This window comes from Stigmatopora nigra, chromosome 18 (genome assembly GCF_051989575.1).
Source record: "Stigmatopora nigra isolate UIUO_SnigA chromosome 18, RoL_Snig_1.1, whole genome shotgun sequence".
Lineage (NCBI taxonomy): Eukaryota > Metazoa > Chordata > Actinopteri > Syngnathiformes > Syngnathidae > Stigmatopora > Stigmatopora nigra.
Genome location: NC_135525.1, coordinates 5,689,717 through 5,710,436, shown reverse-complemented (window position 1 = coordinate 5,710,436; position 20,720 = coordinate 5,689,717). Strand labels below are relative to the sequence as shown.

The 20,720-nt window shown below is 40.9% G+C and overlaps 7 protein-coding genes across 11 annotated transcripts; 3 read left to right on the top strand and 4 right to left on the bottom strand.

The window, feature by feature from the left end:
- Positions 1–748: 748 nt before the first annotated feature.
- LOC144211936 (uncharacterized) lies at positions 749–2,807 on the bottom strand. The gene is made up of 5 exons (XM_077739513.1): positions 2,519–2,807; positions 1,867–1,960; positions 1,632–1,791; positions 1,050–1,202; positions 749–975 (listed from the first exon to the last, which is right to left on the bottom strand). Exons 1-5 carry the CDS (start codon positions 2,647–2,649, stop codon positions 809–811), a joined length of 705 nt encoding a protein of 234 aa, XP_077595639.1. The 5' UTR covers positions 2,650–2,807; the 3' UTR covers positions 749–808.
- wdr24 (WD repeat domain 24) lies at positions 2,771–7,754 on the top strand. Its single transcript, XM_077739512.1, has 10 exons — positions 2,771–3,061; positions 3,343–3,407; positions 4,055–4,539; positions 4,724–4,901; positions 5,068–5,740; positions 5,832–5,941; positions 6,015–6,124; positions 6,189–6,293; positions 6,672–7,012; positions 7,078–7,754. The coding sequence occupies exons 3-10, from the start codon at positions 4,059–4,061 to the stop codon at positions 7,429–7,431; spliced, it is 2,352 nt and encodes a 783-aa protein (XP_077595638.1). The 5' UTR covers positions 2,771–3,061; positions 3,343–3,407; positions 4,055–4,058; the 3' UTR covers positions 7,432–7,754.
- A 278-nt stretch (positions 7,755–8,032) lies between these two features.
- On the bottom strand, positions 8,033–12,284 carry anks3 (ankyrin repeat and sterile alpha motif domain containing 3). Its single transcript, XM_077738960.1, has 14 exons — positions 11,790–12,284; positions 11,190–11,388; positions 10,999–11,120; positions 10,821–10,902; positions 10,628–10,745; positions 10,416–10,559; positions 9,952–10,059; positions 9,769–9,878; positions 9,596–9,706; positions 9,397–9,521; positions 9,169–9,310; positions 8,851–9,103; positions 8,675–8,766; positions 8,033–8,506 (listed from the first exon to the last, which is right to left on the bottom strand). Exons 1-13 carry the CDS (start codon positions 11,954–11,956, stop codon positions 8,684–8,686), a joined length of 1,764 nt encoding a protein of 587 aa, XP_077595086.1. The 5' UTR covers positions 11,957–12,284; the 3' UTR covers positions 8,033–8,506; positions 8,675–8,683.
- A 300-nt stretch (positions 12,285–12,584) lies between these two features.
- c18h8orf33 (chromosome 18 C8orf33 homolog) lies at positions 12,585–14,496 on the bottom strand. Of its 4 annotated transcripts, none has more exons than XM_077739660.1 (5): positions 14,077–14,496; positions 13,633–13,848; positions 13,080–13,170; positions 12,844–12,990; positions 12,585–12,768 (listed from the first exon to the last, which is right to left on the bottom strand). In XM_077739660.1, exons 2-5 carry the CDS (start codon positions 13,819–13,821, stop codon positions 12,605–12,607), a joined length of 591 nt encoding a protein of 196 aa, XP_077595786.1. In that variant the 5' UTR covers positions 13,822–13,848; positions 14,077–14,496; the 3' UTR covers positions 12,585–12,604. The 4 variants fall into 4 exon arrangements, with proteins under 4 accessions (XP_077595786.1, XP_077595785.1, XP_077595788.1 ...); XM_077739659.1 differs by having other exon boundaries at positions 13,633–13,845; positions 14,077–14,495; XM_077739662.1 differs by lacking the exon at positions 14,077–14,496 and adding an exon at positions 13,948–14,072.
- Positions 14,497–14,556: 60 nt separating this feature from the next.
- h3f3d (H3 histone, family 3D) lies at positions 14,557–16,329 on the top strand. Of its 2 annotated transcripts, none has more exons than XM_077739663.1 (4): positions 14,557–14,655; positions 15,235–15,377; positions 15,731–15,884; positions 15,964–16,329. In XM_077739663.1, exons 2-4 carry the CDS (start codon positions 15,250–15,252, stop codon positions 16,090–16,092), a joined length of 411 nt encoding a protein of 136 aa, XP_077595789.1. In that variant the 5' UTR covers positions 14,557–14,655; positions 15,235–15,249; the 3' UTR covers positions 16,093–16,329. The 2 variants fall into 2 exon arrangements, with proteins under 2 accessions (XP_077595789.1, XP_077595790.1); XM_077739664.1 differs by lacking the exon at positions 14,557–14,655 and adding an exon at positions 14,721–14,877.
- A 141-nt stretch (positions 16,330–16,470) lies between these two features.
- uqcc4 (ubiquinol-cytochrome c reductase complex assembly factor 4) lies at positions 16,471–17,760 on the bottom strand. Its single transcript, XM_077739665.1, has 2 exons — positions 17,268–17,760; positions 16,471–17,141 (listed from the first exon to the last, which is right to left on the bottom strand). The coding sequence occupies exons 1-2, from the start codon at positions 17,351–17,353 to the stop codon at positions 16,832–16,834; spliced, it is 396 nt and encodes a 131-aa protein (XP_077595791.1). The 5' UTR covers positions 17,354–17,760; the 3' UTR covers positions 16,471–16,831.
- Positions 17,761–17,826: 66 nt separating this feature from the next.
- Positions 17,827–20,284, top strand: chlsn (cholesin). Its single transcript, XM_077739658.1, has 6 exons — positions 17,827–17,947; positions 18,475–18,557; positions 18,931–19,053; positions 19,219–19,544; positions 19,670–19,751; positions 19,818–20,284. The coding sequence occupies exons 2-6, from the start codon at positions 18,534–18,536 to the stop codon at positions 19,995–19,997; spliced, it is 735 nt and encodes a 244-aa protein (XP_077595784.1). The 5' UTR covers positions 17,827–17,947; positions 18,475–18,533; the 3' UTR covers positions 19,998–20,284.
- The last annotated feature ends 436 nt before the right edge of the window (positions 20,285–20,720 follow it).

Sequence of the window (20,720 nt, the reverse complement as noted above, 5' to 3'; positions counted from 1 at the left end):
TTAAGAAAATCAAGCATAAATATCGGATAATAGATGGATTCCGCTGTAAAATGTTACAACGTATACAGTAAAGTGTTATGAATAATGCATATGCACCCTTGTAGCCTATAATGAAGAAAAAGTGATGCTAAAATGGGAGGTTAATGTGCCTCTTTAACTTTTAGATTCATAGGATCTTGTAAAAGATTTAAAAAAAGGGCTTGTAAGTGCTTTGGGTTTTTGCAACCCAAATGAAAACAAAAACGCCTTCAAGTAGGAAAATGTATTTGATAAAACAAGAGGAGGTCACTCAGTGTTCCAAAAAAATGATGGCCATTCTAAGCTAATATAAATGACCTATCAAAGCTGCTTGTTAAGTCATTCCTTTGATTTTGAACAGCTTTATTTCGCCACCCTTTCCTGGTAATGAGATGCATTTTTGTTTATATGCTGATCAATCCTCCAATGGCATTTTTTTGGTGCCAATTTCCCACGGTTCGATCAATCACAACATTCGCACCAAGCCAGCGTTTACAACACAAAGCTATTTCGATGACAATTTCCATCTGTACTGTAAAAATATTTGTATCAAAAGTCCTCATCAATTCTTTCATTACTTGTTGTGAGTACTTTTTAAATGTTAAAACGAAACCATTTTATATTGTGAATATATAAATATTAATATATTTCTTTTATTTTGTACTGGTCATTGTATTTTGCTTTCAGTTTGGAAACTATATGAATAAACAATACTGTGGCGGCATTCAACTGACTTCAATTAAGACTTTATTACAATATTTGCCATAAAAAAAGGTTTGTTTTTTCTCAATTATCTGGTTTTAAGTTTCTTGCTAGGTCTGCGATCCTCAGCATCCGAGCGCTTCTCCGCCACGCAGCCAACATCGCCAAGAAGCGGGATCTCCTGTTGCTTAGCGACGGTTAGTGCCCACAAACAGCGCTCCAACCTTTGGGGCGTCCAATCAGGTTGAGGGTCCACTGAAGAAAAAGAAAACAGGGAAAGAAATTTAAGGACAAAAGCTGGGCATTCCCATTTAGATTAATGCTCGGACCTTTGTTAAGTGTTTGGCTCATTTCCACCATCTTGTTTAGGTAGAGTGTGTAGTGTTTGGCAGTGTACTGAATGGGCAAGAGTCCGGGCACGCTCGCCACGGCTTCGTCGGACATGAATGCGGCCTGTTCTGGTGCTCCTGCGGCTAACACCGCTGCAAAAAAGGGAAAAAATTGACAAATATGCAAAAAAAAGTGTCAGTGGGTCAGTCACATTTTGTAGGACGTACCAAACTACATCATTTGAATCATCTTTGTTGTGCAGATAAATTTAATTTAAATATAATTTCTGTAGTCAAGAAAAAGTGACTATTTACTATTTAACATATCCCTAAAATTAATTTTCCATTTTTTCAATCCAAGTCCAACATTAAGAAATCTTGACTATTGTTGTTTACCTTACCTTTTTATTAAAAACAAAACAAATATTAAATATTGTATCTATAGAAATAGATCAATTGTGAATATTTGTTTTTCTTTAGATAATTACTATAATTATTTTAACTACTAAATAAGTAACTGACCAGTCCACACAATGACAAGTTTGACTCCTGAATTAGAATATGCGAGGTGATGCCGCTGACCTGACGCGGTGGCCGGACCGACCCCTTTTAGCGAGCTGAGTGCCGAGATGGCGGCGGCGACGTCAGGCAGGAGGCAGAAGGCCTTCCGTGAACACTCGGCCACCGTCGATTCGCCGTTGGAAGACACCAGCTGCTGCAGACGGGGCCTGAACTTCCCCCTCTGAGGACAAGGACATGTTGGGTGACGTATTCTGCACTTAGTGTGTGTGTGTATGTATGTAGAGTAACAATTTACAGTAAGTTTCCATTCCATCAGCTTGATAAGCTCTGAGAGGGTGACATGTTTATCACATCGACTTGAGACAGCAGCAGGTAGGTCTTCCTGGTACCTGCGTGTAAACACAACATTACGTTCAGTACAATAACAATGAAGTCTTTTTCACACAAAAACTAGCAAAGTTACACTCTGAAGTAATGACACGAGGGGGTGAGTCTGAAAAAAAAGTGAGATGTGAGATTAAAATTAATTTCAGGAGATAATGTACAATTATATAATGAAGATACAGTTTGAAATGTGTAAAAAATAATGGCCTGTATACATTGAAATGGTTTTAAAAGTTTGAATTCAAAATGTTTTTTGTTAATAATATTGTCCTATTTAAAGTTAGTTTTGCAACAAGGAACAAGAAAAATGCAATCTATAAATAAAGAATATAGACTGAAGATTATAACAAAATTACCCCCAGAAAAACATGCATTAATGTAAATATTTTAAAGTGCTTGATGTGGTCATTTTTAAATCAAATTTGAAGTTAGACAAAAATAATTAATTCCAAAACAGTTCTGCATTAAAAAAATGTTTTTTTTAAATCAAATCAATTATAAAATGACCTAATCAAACTAATTTTGAATGCATTTTTTGCACTACTAATTAGGCAACTTGTTACCACTTGTCGAGCTTTTGGAGCTTCCCTGCAGATGCTTTCTTGCTGTTGCTTTTAGCTTCCACCACCTGCCAATATTTGCCTTCAACTTTCCTCCACGTGTCGGGATCTTCGCATTCAAACAGTTGACTCATTTTCTCACAGCATTGTCAAACATGCCAAAGTAACACGATACTGTTAATTGAGATTGTTGAACTACTTCATCTATAATTAACCACACAAAAACAAACACTACATAGTTGGCAGACGTTTTCGCATTGTTCCAAGTGCAATCTCGCGAGAGCATCACTTTATTCACTTCCGCCCATGCTAGCCGTAGATTTGTTTGCTAACGATAGCCGATGCCCTTTTCTGTCTTTTTCAAACAAATATAAATTCTGCTCCCTGAATAATTGTCCTAATTACAAATTCCCGTTTTTTTCAAGTGTTTGCAACGACCAGCTCGTGACAATTGTGTGGATAGTGCATGATATTGCAACCATCTTCATGGAAATACAGAGAGGCGATCTATTTCCAGACATAGGACCTCGACCCCCAATCATGAAGGTACCAAAAGTCGACAAATCTCCCCAATCTTGTGTATTATTTATAGGAATAACCTTTTAAATATAAAAATATATATGCACCAAGACAGCAATAATGGTTGAACTTTAGTGAAGCCCCTCATATAAAGTATATATAACTGCAATGTGCAATGCCATAAGATCTAATATTATTTGCAATTAACAGTTCATAAACACCTGATGAAGAAAAAACACATTAGAAGGCTATGGTGGAGTTGACAAGTTTCTAATACTCCAAAATTGTTTTGTTATTGTTTGTGGCAGACTCTTCAACATTGGAGAGCCTGAAGAAGATTTTGAGCTGCTGCACAAAGTTCTTGGATAAATTGGTAATGCACACTCAGATATTACTGCACGTATCTCTGTATATTCTACTTGTTATTGGACGAGGTGATGAAAAAATTCAAACGTTTTAGATGAGGAAAATACAGTGACATAGTGTATTGGCAGAAAAATTGGAAAGTGAGTTTATAGAATTAAAAAATCTGCTGTTAAAGAATATTTTAGTGGTTAAAATACGACATTGCTTAGGCAAAAGTGTAAAAAAAAGTGTTCGTGGATAAATTCTGACCAGCCTAACATTGTTTTTGTGTTCAAGCCAAAGCCACAAAAGTGGTACTTTGTCGCCGTCTACTGGTATAATATTGTTATGCTTCATGTTTTTTCCCCCATATACCCCTTACAACACTCAAACTAAGGAACCACACAAATAACTTGTCTACAGTTATAACATGTGTAATATTAACTCACTGGCTATCATTAATGTCAAATGAATAATTGTTGGCAACCCTCCCAGTCATAATGGATTGGATTGCTGTCAATGGCTGCTAAAGTATTAACTGTAAAAGTTGTAAACATCATGTTTTTTTTCCAATGCTAATCACCAGGCTAAAACAGAACTGAATTAGTTTTTTTTTACATAGAAGAATTGCAAAATGTTTATCCCAGTAAGTGATGGTGTGATTGCATATTGTAGGAAGATGGAGAAAATGTCCCGGGTCACCACCGCCCTGGGCAGTAGCGCTGTCAGTGGCCGAACCATGTTCTGCCACTTGGACGCGCCGGCCAACGCCATCAGCGTGTGCCGCGACGCCACTCAGGTGGTGGTGGCCGGCCGCAACATCTTCAAGATCTACGCGCTGGAGGACGAGCAGTTCACCGAGAAGATGAACCTGCGCGTGGGCCGGAAGCCATCGCTCAATCTGAGCTGCGCCGACGTCATGTGGCACCAGATGGATGAAAACCTGCTGGCCACCGCCGCCACCAACGGCGCCGTGGTCACGTGGAACCTGGGCAAGCCGTCACGCAACAAGCAGGATCAGTTGTTCACCGAGCACAAGCGCACGGTCAATAAGGTGTGCTTCCATCCCACCGAGGCGTACATGCTGCTGAGCGGCTCGCAAGACGGCTTCATGAAGTGCTTCGACCTCCGCAAGAAGGAATCCGTCAGCACTTTTTCTGGTACTTTCTGCTACGGTGGCAGCACAAAAAAAATACCATAAATCTGCAATTTAAACTATGCCACCCATATTTCTTACTTTATTGTTGACAAAAAAAAACGGATGATAGATGATGCTAGTTAGCTCACTGAGCTGCTTTGTTATTTTAAAAAAATGCTTAATTTTTAATATGGATACTCCTTCAGGTCAATCAGAGAGTGTACGGGATGTCCAGTTCAGCATGAAGGACTATTTCACCTTCGCCGCCTCCTTCGAGAATGGAAACGTCCAGCTTTGGGACATAAGGCGCCCCGACCGCTACGAGCGAATGTTCACTGCCCACACAGGCCCGGTTTTCTGTTGCGACTGGCACCCAGATGACAGGTACACTTCACTTTTTTTTGTCACCAACCACTTTTACTCAGTCAACAACTATATTGCAACTGGCATTTATTGATCATACTTCAGTCTTTTTGACAGCAATCGTAATCCAATCATTGACTGTGGTCTTTCTATTTTGACATTGCTATACAATGTGCTTCTCTTCCAGGGGCTGGTTAGCCACAGGTGGACGAGACAAGATGGTCAAAGTCTGGGACATGACGACAAACCGCGCCAAAGAGATTTATTGCGTCCAAACCATCGCCTCGGTGGCGCGCGTCAAGTGGCGCCCGGAGAGGAAATTCCACCTGGCGACCTGTTCCATGATGGTGGACCACAACATCTATGTGTGGGACGTACGCCGGCCGTTCATCCCCTTTGCCACCTTCGAGGAGCACAAAGACGTGACCACGGGTATCGTGTGGCGACACCAGCACGACCCTCACTTCCTACTGTCGGGCTCCAAAGACAGCACCATGTACCAGCACATGTTCAAGGACGCCACACGGCCGGTGGACAAAGCCAATCCGGAAGGATTGTGCTTCGGCCTGTTTGGCGACTTAGCCTTCGCTGCGAAGGAGAGTCTGATTAGCAGCGACGCTAATAGGAAATCGTACCCCGGCGGAGACCGTCGCTACCCTATATTCTTCTTCAAAAGGCCCGACCCCACCGAGCAGTTCGCTCACGTTTCCAGCGCCCTCAGCGTCTTCGAGACTGACTTGGACAGCAGTCGCATGGACTGGTTCGTCAAAACGGCGCAACTCTACCTCCTCGGCGGGAAGCCCTTCGCCGAACTGTGCGATCACAATGCCGAGGTGGCTCGGCAGCTCAAGAGACCTCAGGTGAGTGACGTTGGAATCGTCCACTTAGTTTTCAAAAAGTCATTTCAATGCAAGTGTAAATATTTGATCTATAAACCACTTTTACTTCCAGGTTTCCACAACATGGACCATGTTGAGAATCATGTTCTCAGACCCAGCAAACATCACAACTCCCGGACCTAACCACCTCAACAAATTGGGCACGTTGCCTCTCATGAACAGGTATCCCCCCCCCAAAAAAAAAAACCTGAAAAAGTTTGCATCCTTCATTATGTGAGCAAAGTGTTGTGTTCAGCTTCAATATGAAGGAGCTGGTCAACGAAAGCAGACTGGAACGCAGCAAAGGTGATGGCAGACAAGACAACATCCACCTGGAACCGGAAACCGTCAGCAATAATAATGAAGGTGAGGAAAAATTCATGGAGGGAGGGGCCCATACTTGAATTCACTCCTCTGGATTTTACGACAGAAAACGAGGAGACGGAGGGAAGCGAAGGCCAAGCCGAGTACCTGTTTGGGGACGCCGAGCTGGACGACGACGATCTCTATTCGGTGGAACATGACAACCAGACGGGTCAGTCGATGTCCGCGGTGCCTGTTCAATAGGGGTGTGTATTGCCTCATATCTGATGATACAATATGTATCGCCATTTGTATTTTTTACTTATTTAAAAGATCATAAAAATGTTAAAATCCAGGCTAAAGCTGGTAACCAGAGGCCACTTTTGTCTGTCTTAATGTCCGGTCAACATTAAGAGCGCTAATCGAGGTATTACTGTTTTGTGGTACTTATTTTTTAAAAACACCTTTTAAAAACAGTAATGCTCTGCCTGCCTGTCATTATTAGACGTCCAATTCATTTTGACCGTGGGCGTCCTCCCATTCGAAATGAATTGGATGTCGCTTTTCCAAGCAAAAAAAATGAATGTGTGCATTTTGTCATGGGACGCAGCAGAGGAGCAGGAGTGCACACTCCCCCAGGAAGCCTTCCAGCTGCGTCACGACATCTTGGACAACCCCTCGGCGCCGGAGCACCTGCAGCAGGACAAGGCCGAGTCGCCGCACGCCAGCGGCAACGAGGCCGAGTTGGCGTTCCTGACGCCCATCGAGTCCTTCTCGCTCATCTCCATCTCTCAGCCTCTCTACACACCCGACCTGCCTGCTAGCTTCTTTTGCCCCATCGTACGCCAAATGCTGGGCTACTACGCCGAGAAGGGCGACGTACAGATGGCCGTTTCCGTGCTCGTCGTCTTGGGCGAGCGCATACGGAAAGAGATTGACGACCTCACACAGGTAAGACCTTGTTTTTAGGTTGCAACTTATATATGAATTTTTAATAAGTCATGGCTTCCTGTTAGGAGCACTGGTACATGTCCTACCTGGAACTCCTACAGCGCTTTGAGTTGTGGAACGTCTCCAACGAAGTGATCAAACTGAGCACGTGCGGTGCCATTACGTGCCTGAATCAGACATCCACCACGTTGCACATCAATTGCAGCAACTGCAAACGGCCCATGAACAACAAGGGCTGGATTTGCGACCGCTGCCGCCAGTGTGCCAGCGTATGTGCCGTCTGCCACCATGTGGTCAAGGGACTCTTTGTCTGGTGTCAGGGATGCAGTCATGGCGGCCACCTGGAGCACGTCATTAACTGGCTCAAGAGCAGCCCGCACTGCCCCGCCGGTTGTGGACATCTTTGTGAGTATACGTAAACTCGGGTTAAAGGAGGGAAAGTTTAAAGTAAGTCTTCTGGGAGTCCATTGGAATAGATACTTGACAATATGTTTTTATTCAATGTGGGAATTTTTAAAAAATGAAGCAGTATGATTATTTGAAATTGTTCATAGCGCTTCACTTTTTGAGAATTGAACCCGTCAAGTCCCCGGGTTTTATAGGGATGTTCCGATGCTGTTTTTTTTCTTTCAAGATATGTCTGGCTGAATCCAATGCAAAAAAAAAATCAGCCACTAAAAATAATGTAAGTGTTGAATGAGAATATTTTTAGCATTAAAGTGAGCCCTGGTGGTACCCCAATCAACAAATGCTCTATTTTACAGCTGTTGTTTTTTTCAGTTGGATGGTCTGTGTGTCTTCCAGTGTAAAACATCCCATAATGCAATGTTGAAAACTACGTCTTATAGTCCAGGCAGTGCAGCTTGTGTATACAAATAACATTTTGAGGGTACTCCTTAAAATGTGAAAATTAAGGTAAGTTTCAAAAAGACTTAAAATAATGAACATAACGCATTGAAAAAAAGTTTAGATTTATTCATAATTTAATTCTTGTTTTTAATAAGCTCATAATTGGTGCATTTGATTGTAGTTTGTTTTTATTTCACTGATCATTATTAACCACTTTACAACCAGCCAGTTAACATTTTTTTTGCTTTAGTGAGTACTTATAATAATTAACTAATATTTCACTATCATTTAAATTATCAATTTTGTAAAAACATCTAAAAGAACCCAACTTCAAAAAAACGAAACAATTAGTCATAGGGGCACTGGTACATGCCCAACATCAACCCTATCAGCGCAGGGCGAAGGGGCCATCTTTCGCCCAAACCCTCGTCAAAACTATAAATATCTCCGAGCTTTTGCGCGTGCGGGCCGGCAGGACCATCAACGCGTTGTAAGGGGTCATGTGTCCCATTGTCTTGGCTGCCTGGGCTGTCTTGTCTATGACGCCTGCCAATTCTGTCTGTCCGGGTGGGCTGCGTCCAGCCTGGTCTCCCCCAACTTAGTTTAGGGTGGTCATCTCACCCTCCGTCATCACTGAAGAACTCACTAGGAAGAATCACAAAACTTTTTTATAAATTTGAGTAATTATCAAATTCATTGTAAATACTCTGAATTCCATAGGGTAAGTAAGACAGCTAAATAAGAGCTAATTAGTTGACTAGTTGTAAAAGATAATCATTCTACTCTTCAAATTATTGTTTTTTTTTTGCTCACCTGGCACCACTAAGGCCTTTCCCAGCTATCAGCCACTTTTTCCGGTGCGCTCAGTCGCCTCAGACTTTGGAGCACTGTTTGTAAAGTGTTGGCTGTATGGATTTAAAAGAAGTTTTTTTTTTAAATCCACATGCTACAACTGGATGTAATCCCCCATTAATCGCCAGCCATTTTACCTAGTTCTTCCTGGTATGAGTGGATTTTCTCAACCAGCTCAGAGCCTGCCGACGAGGCCAGCAGCTCGGAAGCGCAGGACCGCGTCTGGGCCAATGTGGCACTCATTTCCTGACTCAGCCGATGGTTTTCCACCAGCTCGCTGTGCACTCTCCTCCAGGCCATCTTGTCCTCCATCAGGCAGCCCTCCATTACGGTGCGCAGTTCCTTCTCCTGCGACACCTGACTTTGCAAGCCCTCCACTTCCTCACAACGCTGCATGGACCATAAATAAGGATGAAGATGGAGTTCCCATCCGAGTTCGTATTTTGTATCATTACCTTGTGTAGCTGGATAGCCATCTCCTGCATCTCTGCTTCCAACTGGTCGGCATAAGATTGCTCCAAAGCGTCGCTGGGTGGTCGAGCGTTGCTGTGCCACCTGGCGATCGCCGAGGTCATCTTGCGTTTAGGCCCGAATAAACTGGATAGGGAGCAGAAAAAACAACAGAAGGTAACCTGGAAATTGCCCCATGATGGATTAACTAATGCCCATCTTCCTTCACGTACGTGATTCCAATTTCTTTCAAGTCATTCTCTGTCAGCGTGAGAAAAATGCGCAAATCGATGTCTTGTTCCTCTAGTAAGGGAAGATACTTTGAGAAGCCCAGTTGTTCCAAGAACTCTGCCAGATCCTGCCAAGAATTATTTTGAAAACGGAAAATCGCTATTCCAGAAAATTACTCCGAGACAATAAATACAACGCTACCTTGGGCCCGCCATAAGACGCCGGAACGCCGCCGTCATGCCGACTTTTGCCTTTGGAGTGGGGCGGCTTTGTCAGTCGACGCGAGCTACTCTTTTGGCACTGGTCCGAGTCCTGGTGAGGTTTGCCGAGTTAGTCACTCGGACACAAGAATGGTCACTGTTGGTTTCAATCACCTCGTTGCTTTCCACCGATCCTTCCCAGCCGATCACATGAGGCAAACCTTCGCAGCTGCTACCGCTGCTTCTCATGGTGGGCATGTCGTTGTCGAAGAAAGGACTGTCGTCTGAGAGCAGTTTGGGATTATTTTTACGCGCCCCTGGCACTCAGACTACGTTATCTTAATGTTATTTTCTCACCTCGGCTGCTGTTGCTTTGCCCGTCCAGTTCGTTAATGGGCGAGGTCACATCCCGGCAGCGTGTGCCGTCGCTTCGATCGCCCGTGTGGCCAATCGCTGTCCGAGGTGCTAGCATGGAAAAACAAACAAACAAATTGTTAGCCCTGTTCATAGCATTCAACCAGAAAAGGTCACTAAGAAATTGTGATTATGTACAAAATGAAAATAACTGCAATGTAATTTTACATGTATAAAACTGATAAAATAGGTACTTTTTCAGCACCTTATAGGACCCTTGAAGTCTTTAACCTCCTAAAACCCACTCTTTTTATTTTCTCTTTGATATTTAGGCTAATTGGGACTTAAACAAATAATTATATTTTTACATGATGATGTTTCCTTGTAGTCCAAAATGTAACATTGTCCTAAGATGTTAATGTCAATTCTTAAATTCAGACAACAGGATTGTTGCAGTAAAGATTTACCACTGGATCCTCCGACTTGAAATTTAGCGATGGCTTGGGGTCCGTCATGGATGCTGATGCCTTTAGCCCGGCTTCGGCTGGCTCGCGACCTCGGCGGGGGTGCGCTGTCTGAATCCTCTGAGGAGCTGAGGTCTTCAAAGTGTCCTGATCGACCACAATAGACAAAGTGGTGAGTTTAAGAGTGTCAACCATTCTGTGTCTTAGCAACGTACCTGGTTTGATCCTGGGAGAACGCAAATCAATTAGGCTAGCAATCTTGGCATTGCCGTACATCATGGCAAGGGCTCTGGCTGTCTCGCCTTTAGCGTTGCGCTCCTTGGCTTTCGCTTTCTGCAAATGGGTTAGGGTAAAAACATATTACAAACTTTAACATTTGAAAACCACTGATTTTCTATGGCCCCTTACATAATCCAACAGGTATTGGACGATAATTTCATGCCCGGAAGCAGCAGCCTCCATTAGAGGCGTAAATCCAGAATCGGGTTCCCTGTGGATCAGTTTAAGAAAAGCAAAAAATAAATACAAGAAAAGTATTTGACTGAAAAGTACTGTTGAGTCCAAAACTATCCAAATTGCCTCTCACCTCACATTAGCATCTGCGTCATTATCTAGCAAAAACTTAACCATCTGTGCATGACCCGTACTGGTACAATGGAAGAGCGCCGTCCAGCCGCGACAGTCTTTCACTTCCAACTGGGCCCCTTGCTTTAAGAAGCGAGGGCGACATTTTGAAAAATGTGCAATTCAGACCGAGCTTTACGGTCATTTCCATACTTGGAGAAGAAAGTAGGCAATGCTTTCATTCCCACAGCTAGCCGCTAACATCAGGGGAGTTTGGCCTCTCGCGTTTGTCGCGTTGACGTTCACACCGGCTTCCAGGAGGAGATTGGCGATGTTGTCGTGGCCGATGTAGGACGCGTACATCAGTGGCGTCCAGCCTCCAATGTTCTTGCCGTTTAGGTCAACCTCACCCCTAAGGAGAAATCATAGAATATTGACCAGAATTTAGCTCACAGTTTAGCAGAGAGCCATAGGCACCCATCAAAAGAGCCACATGTGGCTCCCGAGCCATAGGTTGCCTACCCCTGCGCTAGTCCATAATCACTTCCTGGACAAAAATGTATTTTTTTAAAGGTTTCTCCCATGAAAACATCTCAATTTGATCTTGCACACTAAAGTAATATTTTAAGTTGCCATTAATAGGGTTAATTAGGAAATGACTGCATAGTGATGTGCTTCCATAGGTTGAATGTTGTGATAATATGGCCAAGTTACTGGGTTGTTTAGATTCAAATCAGTTCATTTTGAGAAGAACACTGGTTCAACCAATGAGTTAAGATGTAAATCTAGTGGTTGTGATGTAAAATTGTCCACCTTTGAATGCATTCTGCGACCACGTCGTACTGTCCTATGGAGCAGGCAGTGTGAAGGTCCAGAGAGACGTCCAGTTCTTCGGCGCTCACTAGGGACTCCCCGAGCCACAAACTGAGACTCATGCCGAGCTGTTCGGACTCACTTGCCTCGTCGCTTAGCTCCGACATCTTCTTCTTCCAAGGCAAAAGTTAATATGAACAATGGCAGTCCCAGGCAGTCCAGCTGGTAGCAAAAGTAGCCCGAGTTAGCTCCTTTTTTGTAAGTTTACTTTCTCGTAAAGCAAGTTTTTCCTTGGTTGTCACCGACAGAATTCAGCGCTGCAGGTTAAATGCTCGTGAATTTTATAGACAAATGGGAGTTACGTGGGAATCATTAATTAGATTTGTGTCAGTTAGAGAGAAGTTATGGTGGTAGTGTTGCGATGAAAAAAAAGCTCCGCCTTTTCCGGGTTTTCTCGGGAAGAATATTTGTATCTTACTTTTTAAAAATGCAATTTACATAATTTACACACACACACACACACACACACACACACACACACACACACACACACACACACACACACACACACACACACACACACACACACACACAATAAATGTACTTTTGATAAGAAACGCCTAAATAGTTTTTATAAGAATAACATTTTGAAATTGACACAAAACAATGTTTTCATGTTTCTAGAATTATAGAAAATGCACTCAAACTGTAAATACAAAATACATTTATGATTTGTTGTTATTTTTAATTTGTATTTGTGTTGCTCTGTTCACATGTTTAAAAAAAGCCTTTGGAAACAATAATGCATATGTTTATTATACAAAATTGAAGCGAAACTCTTCATTTGACGTAGTGAATACAAAGGTGGCATTTTCCGTCTTTTGGGCTTCACTTTGCATCGGTTTAACTTCAGCTCTTCGATGAAAAAGCGATTTTTGTGGTGATGCTGACTTGACTCTGACCTGAGCGGATGTAAGTTCTGTTAGAAAAACAGAAGAGAAAATGATCAAAATGCTGTCATGTTCACAGCACACAAACTTCTCGTTTTGCTCACCACTCTTGATGAGCTTAAACTGTTTGTTCTTCTCTTGTTCCATTTTTTTCCTGTAATCTCCTGCCGTGGCCCTCATCACCTGCCTTTTCTTGACAAGAGGAGCTTTAGAACTGCGCAGTGTTTTGAGTGCGTGAGCTGCATCCTCCCCTGTGAGATCAACAGAAAATTCCCACAAAAGCTAAAGAGTGAGTAGACGGGACAAATCTTCATTTTGTAGTAAGTTGACCAAGACTAACTCTGCTTTGGAGTAGCTTTCTGCAACTTCATTCCAAGTTCCAGCTGCTCAATACACCAGTCCAATTGTCGTTGAAACTGCTCTTCTGAACTCTGAAAGAAACAATAGTATCAAGCTGAAGGAGCAATATCTAAAATTGCTGGACAAAATAGTTACTGCAACCAACATCAAAACAATGACATGAAAGTACTGTGTTGATCATGATCGGTCGGTATACAAGTAGTACTTATAGTATAAGTACTCATGTATGTAGTGTCAGTACATGCAAGTATTCGTACTGGTAGTATCAGTACATGCTAGTATTCATACTGGTAGTACTGATACACACAATTACTAATGCGGGTAGTATCGGTACACGCAATTACTGATTAGGATCAAATTTAATCTAATCTAATCTAGTACCAATCAATTTAAATATTCATAGTTAACCATTGGGAGCCACATTAAACGTGTTTCCAAAAACACAATGTAGGGACATTGACTAAATGATAAAAGCAAATCTAACATATTGTTCTTTTACAGACTATATATTAAAATAATTAAAAAAAACTTGCCAACTCTGCGTTCTCCTCTGCTGGTTTGTTTTCACTTGGATCTTTTTCTTGATGTTCTTCAGTGGTACCTTTTTCTTTTTTCTTTACTGATTTCTTCTTTTTGTTTGCTTTTTTCTGTGCAGGCTGTTCATGCGATGGATTCGTAGAATTGTCAGCTCCAAGTCCTGAAGTCTTCCCTGGTGTGGACATAATGTCTTCACTTTTGTCCTATATCTGCTTAATGGAAACAAACGTGCATTTATTGCTAAGCCCCTTTAAAATAGTACTAAATGAGAGCAAAACAAATCAATCTCGTATCTCAATGCTAGTATTTACCGAGCCTCATTTGCAAGCTATTCCAGATTTGTCAATAATATATTTTTAACGTAAAGTTAGTCAGTCAAATACACAATACAACTATTTTATATTGAATAAATGCGTTAAACTATTGACATTTTTCCTTACCTCGGTGCTACGGCAGTATGATCTCCGTAAGGGAACAATGGAGGAAGGCATGCCATTTCCGCTTGGATTATGTTTGCGTTATATTCTTGCTGTGAAAATTTGACTTTTTATCTAACAAAAAAAAAAAACAACAACAATATACACTATGTAGTTACACTGAATGGTGACTTGAGCACACTATCGGTCACAATCTTTGATTTGAAGACGTGACATATTATACATTTTACTTTTAAATAAATAGGGTTTTTAGATTGGTTTAGATTGTTTTTAAATGTATATTTTTGTTTCATTTTTGAAATATTTAAACTACACATTATGCTGTACATAAAATGTCGTTTATTTTCGAAAACAGTAAAAAAAAAAGAAAAGTGGAACATTTGGGTTGAGCTATAGTAAAAGGCGGGCTCTTTAGTTCTTTTAGCCAATCATATTTCGACGACTGTTGCCTTTGAGCCAATCATCCAAGTTAAAAGGCGGCGCCTATGTGACTATAAATTATCTCCTCGCAGTTGTGGTACGACACATTGACCGACGTCAGCAAGCAGAGTCTCCATTAACTGCCATCGAAGGCAACGTAAGGTAACGTGTGAATACTTTTCTTTATTACATTCCGACATTTTAGAATCGTATTTAATATTAGATGTTTATTCCTGTGATTAAAACGTTTTGTGACTTGATTCTAGAACTAACCAGTGGTGTTTTGTCAACACTACAGTGCGCGCCATAGCAACGAAGCAAAAGCTAACTCAAAATTCCCAAAAATTAGCTTCCACTAATTACACTTCTCTTAACGGTCGTAAGGTATGTTTTGGAATTGAATCGTGCTGACAAGAATGGCAAATTGTTTTGAATGAGTGGGGAAATAACGTATAGCGTCGGGAGATTCATGGCGCCATTTTGCTCACTTGAAAGGGGAACGTTGGAGGGAACGTGACGCTCTCGTGTTTCTTAATGGTGGCACTACTTTACCTCCTTTAGTGTGACCTTGCCTCCTAACTGACACTTAATTTGAATTATTTCCCCTGGGTACCTGGGTATTTGTGGTTTTTAGACGTTTTTGGGCGGGTATTTTCATTGAGCAAGCCCGCCATTTCAGTTGTTACCTCGCCAAATATTGTATTGTGATGTAATTGATGTTGTTTCTCTCGTATTTTATAGGTAAACTAGTGAAAAATGGCTCGTACTAAGCAGACTGCTCGTAAATCCACCGGAGGAAAGGCGCCCAGGAAGCAGCTGGCCACAAAGGCCGCCAGGAAGAGCGCGCCGTCTACTGGTGGAGTCAAGAAGCCACACAGATACAGGTAATACAACTAACTGGCCGCAAATAGACACAGAATAAAATGTTTTTAACATATAAATCTAATCTGCTATGAATTTGGGTACTAGCCTCTTGATCAGGATCTATTTTCGTCATTCACTAGTGTTGATGGTATTGAAACATGTTAGAAAGACAATTCTAATATAAATGTAATATTTTAGTTAAGTAACTAAGTTGTTGCAAGCCACGCCCACATTTGTTTTCATTTGTCTTTTCTTCATGATTTCATGCATTTAATATTGAACCAAAACTAAATTTGAGTTAAAAATTGAAAACCTCATTCATTGTGACTTGTTTTTTTTAAAAATATATTTTTGAACCATTTTCTTTTAATAGGCCTGGCACCGTGGCTCTTCGTGAGATCCGTCGGTACCAAAAGTCCACCGAGCTCCTCATTAGGAAGCTTCCTTTCCAGCGTCTGGTGAGGGAAATTGCACAGGATTTCAAGACTGATTTGCGATTCCAAAGCGCAGCCATTGGTGCTCTGCAGGTCAGTTTCGTGCAGCCCCCCGGGCCCCCATTTTTTTTTGGCAAATTCAGTTTTTGACCATTTTCATTTGCTTTGCTAGGAGGCCAGTGAGGCTTACTTGGTGGGTCTGTTTGAGGACACCAACCTGTGCGCCATCCACGCCAAAAGGGTGACCATCATGCCCAAGGACATCCAACTGGCCAGGCGAATCCGAGGGGAACGCGCATAAATTTTTCAGGGTTGTTTTAGCTGATTGGTTTTGTAATTGTGAAACAATTTTAACTCCCAATGTCTCACATTTGTATGTTTTTTTAAACTTATGTATTTTATTATAGTCATGCTTCATCTGAAACTTTCAAGCATTCTGTCATCTCTGCCTTTTTGGGCAATTAGCTTGTGACTTTTAGTCATCCTGTGTGTGCATGCCATGGGATTTCTTCCTGTAAATAAACTTTCCATTACCTCATCTGGATTAAGTTTTAGTTCATATGATAATTCAATGATTAAAATTTTTTTTCCCCAAAACTTTAGACATTGCTGGTGTTGGTCCTATAATTGGCCTGAAATAAAGTACCCGTGTATATTTAAAACCAGTAATCAAGAAAACTAGTTGTATATATATTTAATTCATTAACATAGCATTCAGAATATGTACATTCATGGCCGTAATTGGTGTTTTGCTGATGTCTTTACTATTTGTTGTAAATCACAATGGGCAATTAAATGAGCATTTTAATCACTTATCTGCAAATTTAATTACAGACTTGGATAAACCATATATTCATTTCGTTGTGAAATACATTTTAACTAGATGTGGTAGCGTAAAGAAGACTTTATAATGGTAACATCTCCAATTTAACACATGTATGAATATTTAAATGTCATTTATACCCCCCAAATTAAATATGTATGCTTAACATCTTTACCAATCCAACAGTGATACATTTGTTGATGAGCACTCATCGTGCTTATTTTTCCTCATTTGCCTCATCAGGGCGCAAGCCAGGCAAATGTTGGTAAAGTTCCTTTTCTAACTGAGCGTCAATGTCTGTTTCTTCTCTGAAGGCACACCATAGGAGGAAGCCCACTCCGACCACGCTGACGGGGAGCACTTTCCACCAGGGTCGTTGGTACTGGCTACCCAAGGAGCGCTCCACGTTCCAGGTTCTATGACTGGCTTTGCTGGTGGAGAAGCGGATGGGTCCATCATTTACTTTCTCCTGGACAGGTTCCTTGGGTTTGGCCAGCAGGCGATGGTTGAGGGAAAGATGTCGGACTCTGTTTTACAAAAATGTGATTTAGTATCACAGCGATTGATTGAAAATATAAATACAACAAACAACTAGTGAGATCACAAGATTCAGTCAAATACTGCAAGCCAGCATCATAATGTTTGAAACTCACCCCATGGTTGCATTGGTGTGGCGAATAAACGTTGAAATCCCGCTGCTGATGGTTTTCCTGGTCAAACTAGTAAAAACTTGAGGCATTTTAGCTTGCGTGTTGTGAAATTGATCATTTTAAGTAACAGAGGTCGGTGCAAACGATGTTTAGTATCCTTACTACATAGGTCATGTAACACAGAGATGTGCGATGCAGAACTTATTCCGATGTGACACATTGTATTTCTGGAATTTAGTTCCCGTTTAGACTTTAGCAACCATGCAATTTCGTTTTATTATAATCGCAGTTTTGTTTAATATTGATATAATTTTACACGTGTGCGCGTGGAGAAGACTTTTTTTTTAATTGTGAACATTATTAAGACAATATAACGAAAAATTAATTCCGTCGCAGCACCTACCGAGATGTCTCATTATACTGTAGTAAATATTTACTTATTTTAATGTTTATGTTTTAACACAATTATAACGAAAAGTCATTTTTGTTATATTTCATAGTAATGCATGCTCAGTCTCAAATTACTTTACTAAGTTACGTATCTCTTGAAACGCATCGTAGTTTTTGACCAATCACAGAAATAATTTCCTCCAGTAAGATTTGCGTCAAACACGTCATATCCTGGTTGTGCCCCTTGCTAGGCCGCGTGTAGCGTGCGTTCATTTTCTATTCGTCGTCATACCGTAAGTAGAATGTGTTATATGTCTCAAATAACATAAATAAACCGATAACATTTTAACGTCGTTCAAGTCCGCACGTCGTCGTGTTTCTGTTGGTTATACATTTTAAAGTTAAAAACTCGTGCCAAACCGCATTTGGAATGCGTTAAGGAACAAACGTGGTGCCATGTCGCCATCTTTTATTATATCCGTACCGTAAAATGTCCATGTGGTTGTCACTGTCTCTAGAATCTATACAGATTGTTAACAACTCGTTTCTTAGTCGTTCTTTACTTTTGTGTTCGTTGCCCGACTTCAATTTTAAAATGGCCGACGACAAATTACACCACGTCCTCAAAGAGGAAGAAATGTCCAGCATGTGGCGATAACATGTGTACGGAAAAAGCCCCAAAAAAACGCACAAGAAAGACAATTGAGTTAGAGGTTATTAGATATATATTTTGGGGAAAATGTAGTTTATTTGTTTGGAACAGAATTTCTTTTGACTGGACTTGGAAGCACTGACGGGCAGTTTTTTCTTCCTTACGCAGCAAAGTCCAATTCGAATTCCAGACAGACTTTCAGTAGACTGAGCACAAAAAGAAGAAAAATGGAGAAAACCAAGAAAATGGAGGTACACATCTTTAAAATACATTTTAATAGGTTATTCCATAATTTCACCTGCTAAATAAAAAAAAAGTACTATCTGTTTTATTTTACTGACATGCAGTTCTATTGTTGTTACTCAGGAATCAGATTGCTCTCTTTATACATTCGCAAAAAAATAAAATGCTATGCCTGCAATTAACATTTTTTATTGTAATATTACCTAACATTCTTTTTGCAGCCATCAATGAGCATAAAGAATTTGAGGATTGTAAATTTGATCTTGTATTAATAGATCTAAAAACTTAAATCAAACTACCTGATCTTGTTTTAATAAAACCCAAATTGTATTTTATTTTATATTTTTCAATGGTAGTTTTTCTGTCTTTCCTTTTGCTCAGGAAGCTCCTGTTCAAATTGCAACGGCCCCAGCTGAGGGGGATCCAAAAGGCAAAAAAAGGCAACGCAAACGAAAGGCAGCAGAAAAACCAGCAGAAAAACCAGATGCAGCAAAAATTACTCCGGTACGCTTCATTCGTAATAACTTAGTATCACGGCCGTTGCAATGACATATCATATTCGGACAGTTTGAGTATCAATACGTTCAAGAACAGAAAAATGTATTTTGTTATTCTCATTACTTCTAGATGTACACCACAATTAAAGTTTTTTTCCCTCTCTCGTGGCAGGTTTCCAAACCAACCAAACCATCCAAGCCAACCCAGGGTAACGACAAACCCAAGGCTAATAACAAACCCAAGGCTAATGACAAACCCAAGGCTAATGACAAACCCAAGGCTAATGACAAAGCCAAGGCTAAAGACAAACCCAAGGCTCCACCCAAGGTTGATGACAAACCCAAGGGGCCTCTTACCAAGAAGGCAGCGATTAGGATTGCAAAGAGGGAAAAGAGGAAGCTTGGGAAGAAGACTCTAAAAGAAACAGGAATGCCCTTAGTCATAACCAAGCCAACTGATCCCAAGGCGCCACAGCTGGCTTTTGATTACCTGGCATGGTAAAAGCACCGTCGTGATAAGTAGTGATCACACAAGTTGTTCATATTTGACTTTTTTTTCATAGTTCGAATATTTTTGGACCCGGTGTGGCCATCAGTTAAGAATTGTTTGTGTTTTTTCGCAGCTATGTTAACGATCGACCGGCGTGGAAGTTCCAGAAGAACCGGCAGACGTGGTTGTTGAAAAACATGTTTGATTTGCAAATGGTAAATTCATCTCACTACTACTAGTCAGTTGACGTCATCCGCACTCACCTTTTAAATGGCTTTCAGGTTGGCGACGAGAAGTTCTCCCAAATGCTGAAGTATTTGCCTTTAATGCGCGGAAAGGCCAGAGAGACCGCCATCAAAAAGTCGACGCTTCTGGTCCAAGAAGCTGCTCAGACGCCTGAGAATGCTGATGCCCAAAAGAAGGCGCAACGAGCAAAGGAGATCCTACAGCTGTACTCCTAAAGGCAGTCATGGGCATGATTTTTTTTATCTTTGCCCACCACCGGTTTGTAGTAACTAATTAACCATGGAAATTTGACTTCCTGTTTTTTTTTTGGCAGCTTTAAAAAGTTGGTAATCTCATTCAGTACAATTGACAGCAATAGGCTGAGAGAAGTCGGCAGCAAATAAAAGTGCTGCAAGACCTCCCACGTCAAAATTAATTGGACAATTATCGTCAATGTCGTCTCAAATATTACCGTTTACTACTAATGTATGCCAGGCTGCAAAATAAAAAAAAACATACTCCATGATGGAACTCATTGGCTGCCTTCTCTCTCCGGTTCAAGTGGCGGAAAAACACGTAATGTTTTAAATCTCATTGTATGACTCCCAATATTGCTAAAAAATGACTTTAATTTCCTTTTACTACTAATTGAATCTTTTTATAGTTTTTTTTTTTCTCTAAAACAATACAATGTATGATTTGTAATTTCCCACAGCACACCTGAGCATCTCCAACGGTAAACAAAGGTTGGGAAATACTTCATTTGACTACTTTTACGGTCAGTGGTGAGTTATTAAACACTTGATTAATGATCCAGGCCATACAATTATACAACTAAAAATAACTCAATTCACAACATTAGTATTTTTCACAGTTTGTATTTGTTAAATATACAAAAAAATATTACCACAGCAGTGCAAACATGTAAAATATTTACATCCCTTTCAAACATCTCAGTC

Excerpts from the sequence above, each read along its gene's own strand:
- uqcc4 (XM_077739665.1), bottom strand. The coding sequence starts at position 17,353 with ATGCCTCAAGTTTTTACTAGTTTGACCAGGAAAACCATCAGCAGCGGG. Across the intron at positions 17,142-17,267 it reads CACACCAATGCAACCATGGG|AGTCCGACATCTTTCCCTCA; the intron begins GTGAGTTTCAAA and ends TTTGTAAAACAG.
- anks3 (XM_077738960.1), bottom strand. The coding sequence starts at position 11,956 with ATGTCGGAGCTAAGCGACGAGGCAAGTGAGTCCGAACAGCTCGGCATG. Across the intron at positions 11,121-11,189 it reads TTGCCTACTTTCTTCTCCAA|CAAGGGGCCCAGTTGGAAGT; the intron begins GTATGGAAATGA and ends CGCTTCTTAAAG. Across the intron at positions 10,060-10,415 it reads TCAAGTCGGAGGATCCAGTG|CACCTCGGACAGCGATTGGC; the intron begins GTAAATCTTTAC and ends TTTCCATGCTAG.
- LOC144211936 (XM_077739513.1), bottom strand. The coding sequence starts at position 2,649 with ATGAGTCAACTGTTTGAATGCGAAGATCCCGACACGTGGAGGAAAGTT. Across the intron at positions 1,203-1,631 it reads CGGTCCGGCCACCGCGTCAG|CGGTGTTAGCCGCAGGAGCA; the intron begins GTCAGCGGCATC and ends CCTTTTTTGCAG. Across the intron at positions 976-1,049 it reads GAGCCAAACACTTAACAAAG|TGGACCCTCAACCTGATTGG; the intron begins GTCCGAGCATTA and ends CTTTTTCTTCAG.
- h3f3d (XM_077739663.1), top strand. The coding sequence starts at position 15,250 with ATGGCTCGTACTAAGCAGACTGCTCGTAAATCCACCGGAGGAAAGGCG. Across the intron at positions 15,378-15,730 it reads AAGAAGCCACACAGATACAG|GCCTGGCACCGTGGCTCTTC; the intron begins GTAATACAACTA and ends TTCTTTTAATAG. Across the intron at positions 15,885-15,963 it reads CAGCCATTGGTGCTCTGCAG|GAGGCCAGTGAGGCTTACTT; the intron begins GTCAGTTTCGTG and ends TTGCTTTGCTAG.
- wdr24 (XM_077739512.1), top strand. The coding sequence starts at position 4,059 with ATGGAGAAAATGTCCCGGGTCACCACCGCCCTGGGCAGTAGCGCTGTC. Across the intron at positions 5,741-5,831 it reads GGCAGCTCAAGAGACCTCAG|GTTTCCACAACATGGACCAT; the intron begins GTGAGTGACGTT and ends TTTTACTTCCAG. Across the intron at positions 7,013-7,077 it reads AGATTGACGACCTCACACAG|GAGCACTGGTACATGTCCTA; the intron begins GTAAGACCTTGT and ends GCTTCCTGTTAG.
- c18h8orf33 (XM_077739660.1), bottom strand. The coding sequence starts at position 13,821 with ATGTCCACACCAGGGAAGACTTCAGGACTTGGAGCTGACAATTCTACG. Across the intron at positions 12,991-13,079 it reads GAAAGCTACTCCAAAGCAGA|GGGAGGATGCAGCTCACGCA; the intron begins GTTAGTCTTGGT and ends TTGATCTCACAG. Across the intron at positions 12,769-12,843 it reads GTTTAAGCTCATCAAGAGTG|AACTTACATCCGCTCAGGTC; the intron begins GTGAGCAAAACG and ends TTTTTCTAACAG.
- chlsn (XM_077739658.1), top strand. The coding sequence starts at position 18,534 with ATGGAGAAAACCAAGAAAATGGAG. Across the intron at positions 18,558-18,930 it reads AGAAAACCAAGAAAATGGAG|GAAGCTCCTGTTCAAATTGC; the intron begins GTACACATCTTT and ends CCTTTTGCTCAG. Across the intron at positions 19,752-19,817 it reads ACATGTTTGATTTGCAAATG|GTTGGCGACGAGAAGTTCTC; the intron begins GTAAATTCATCT and ends AATGGCTTTCAG.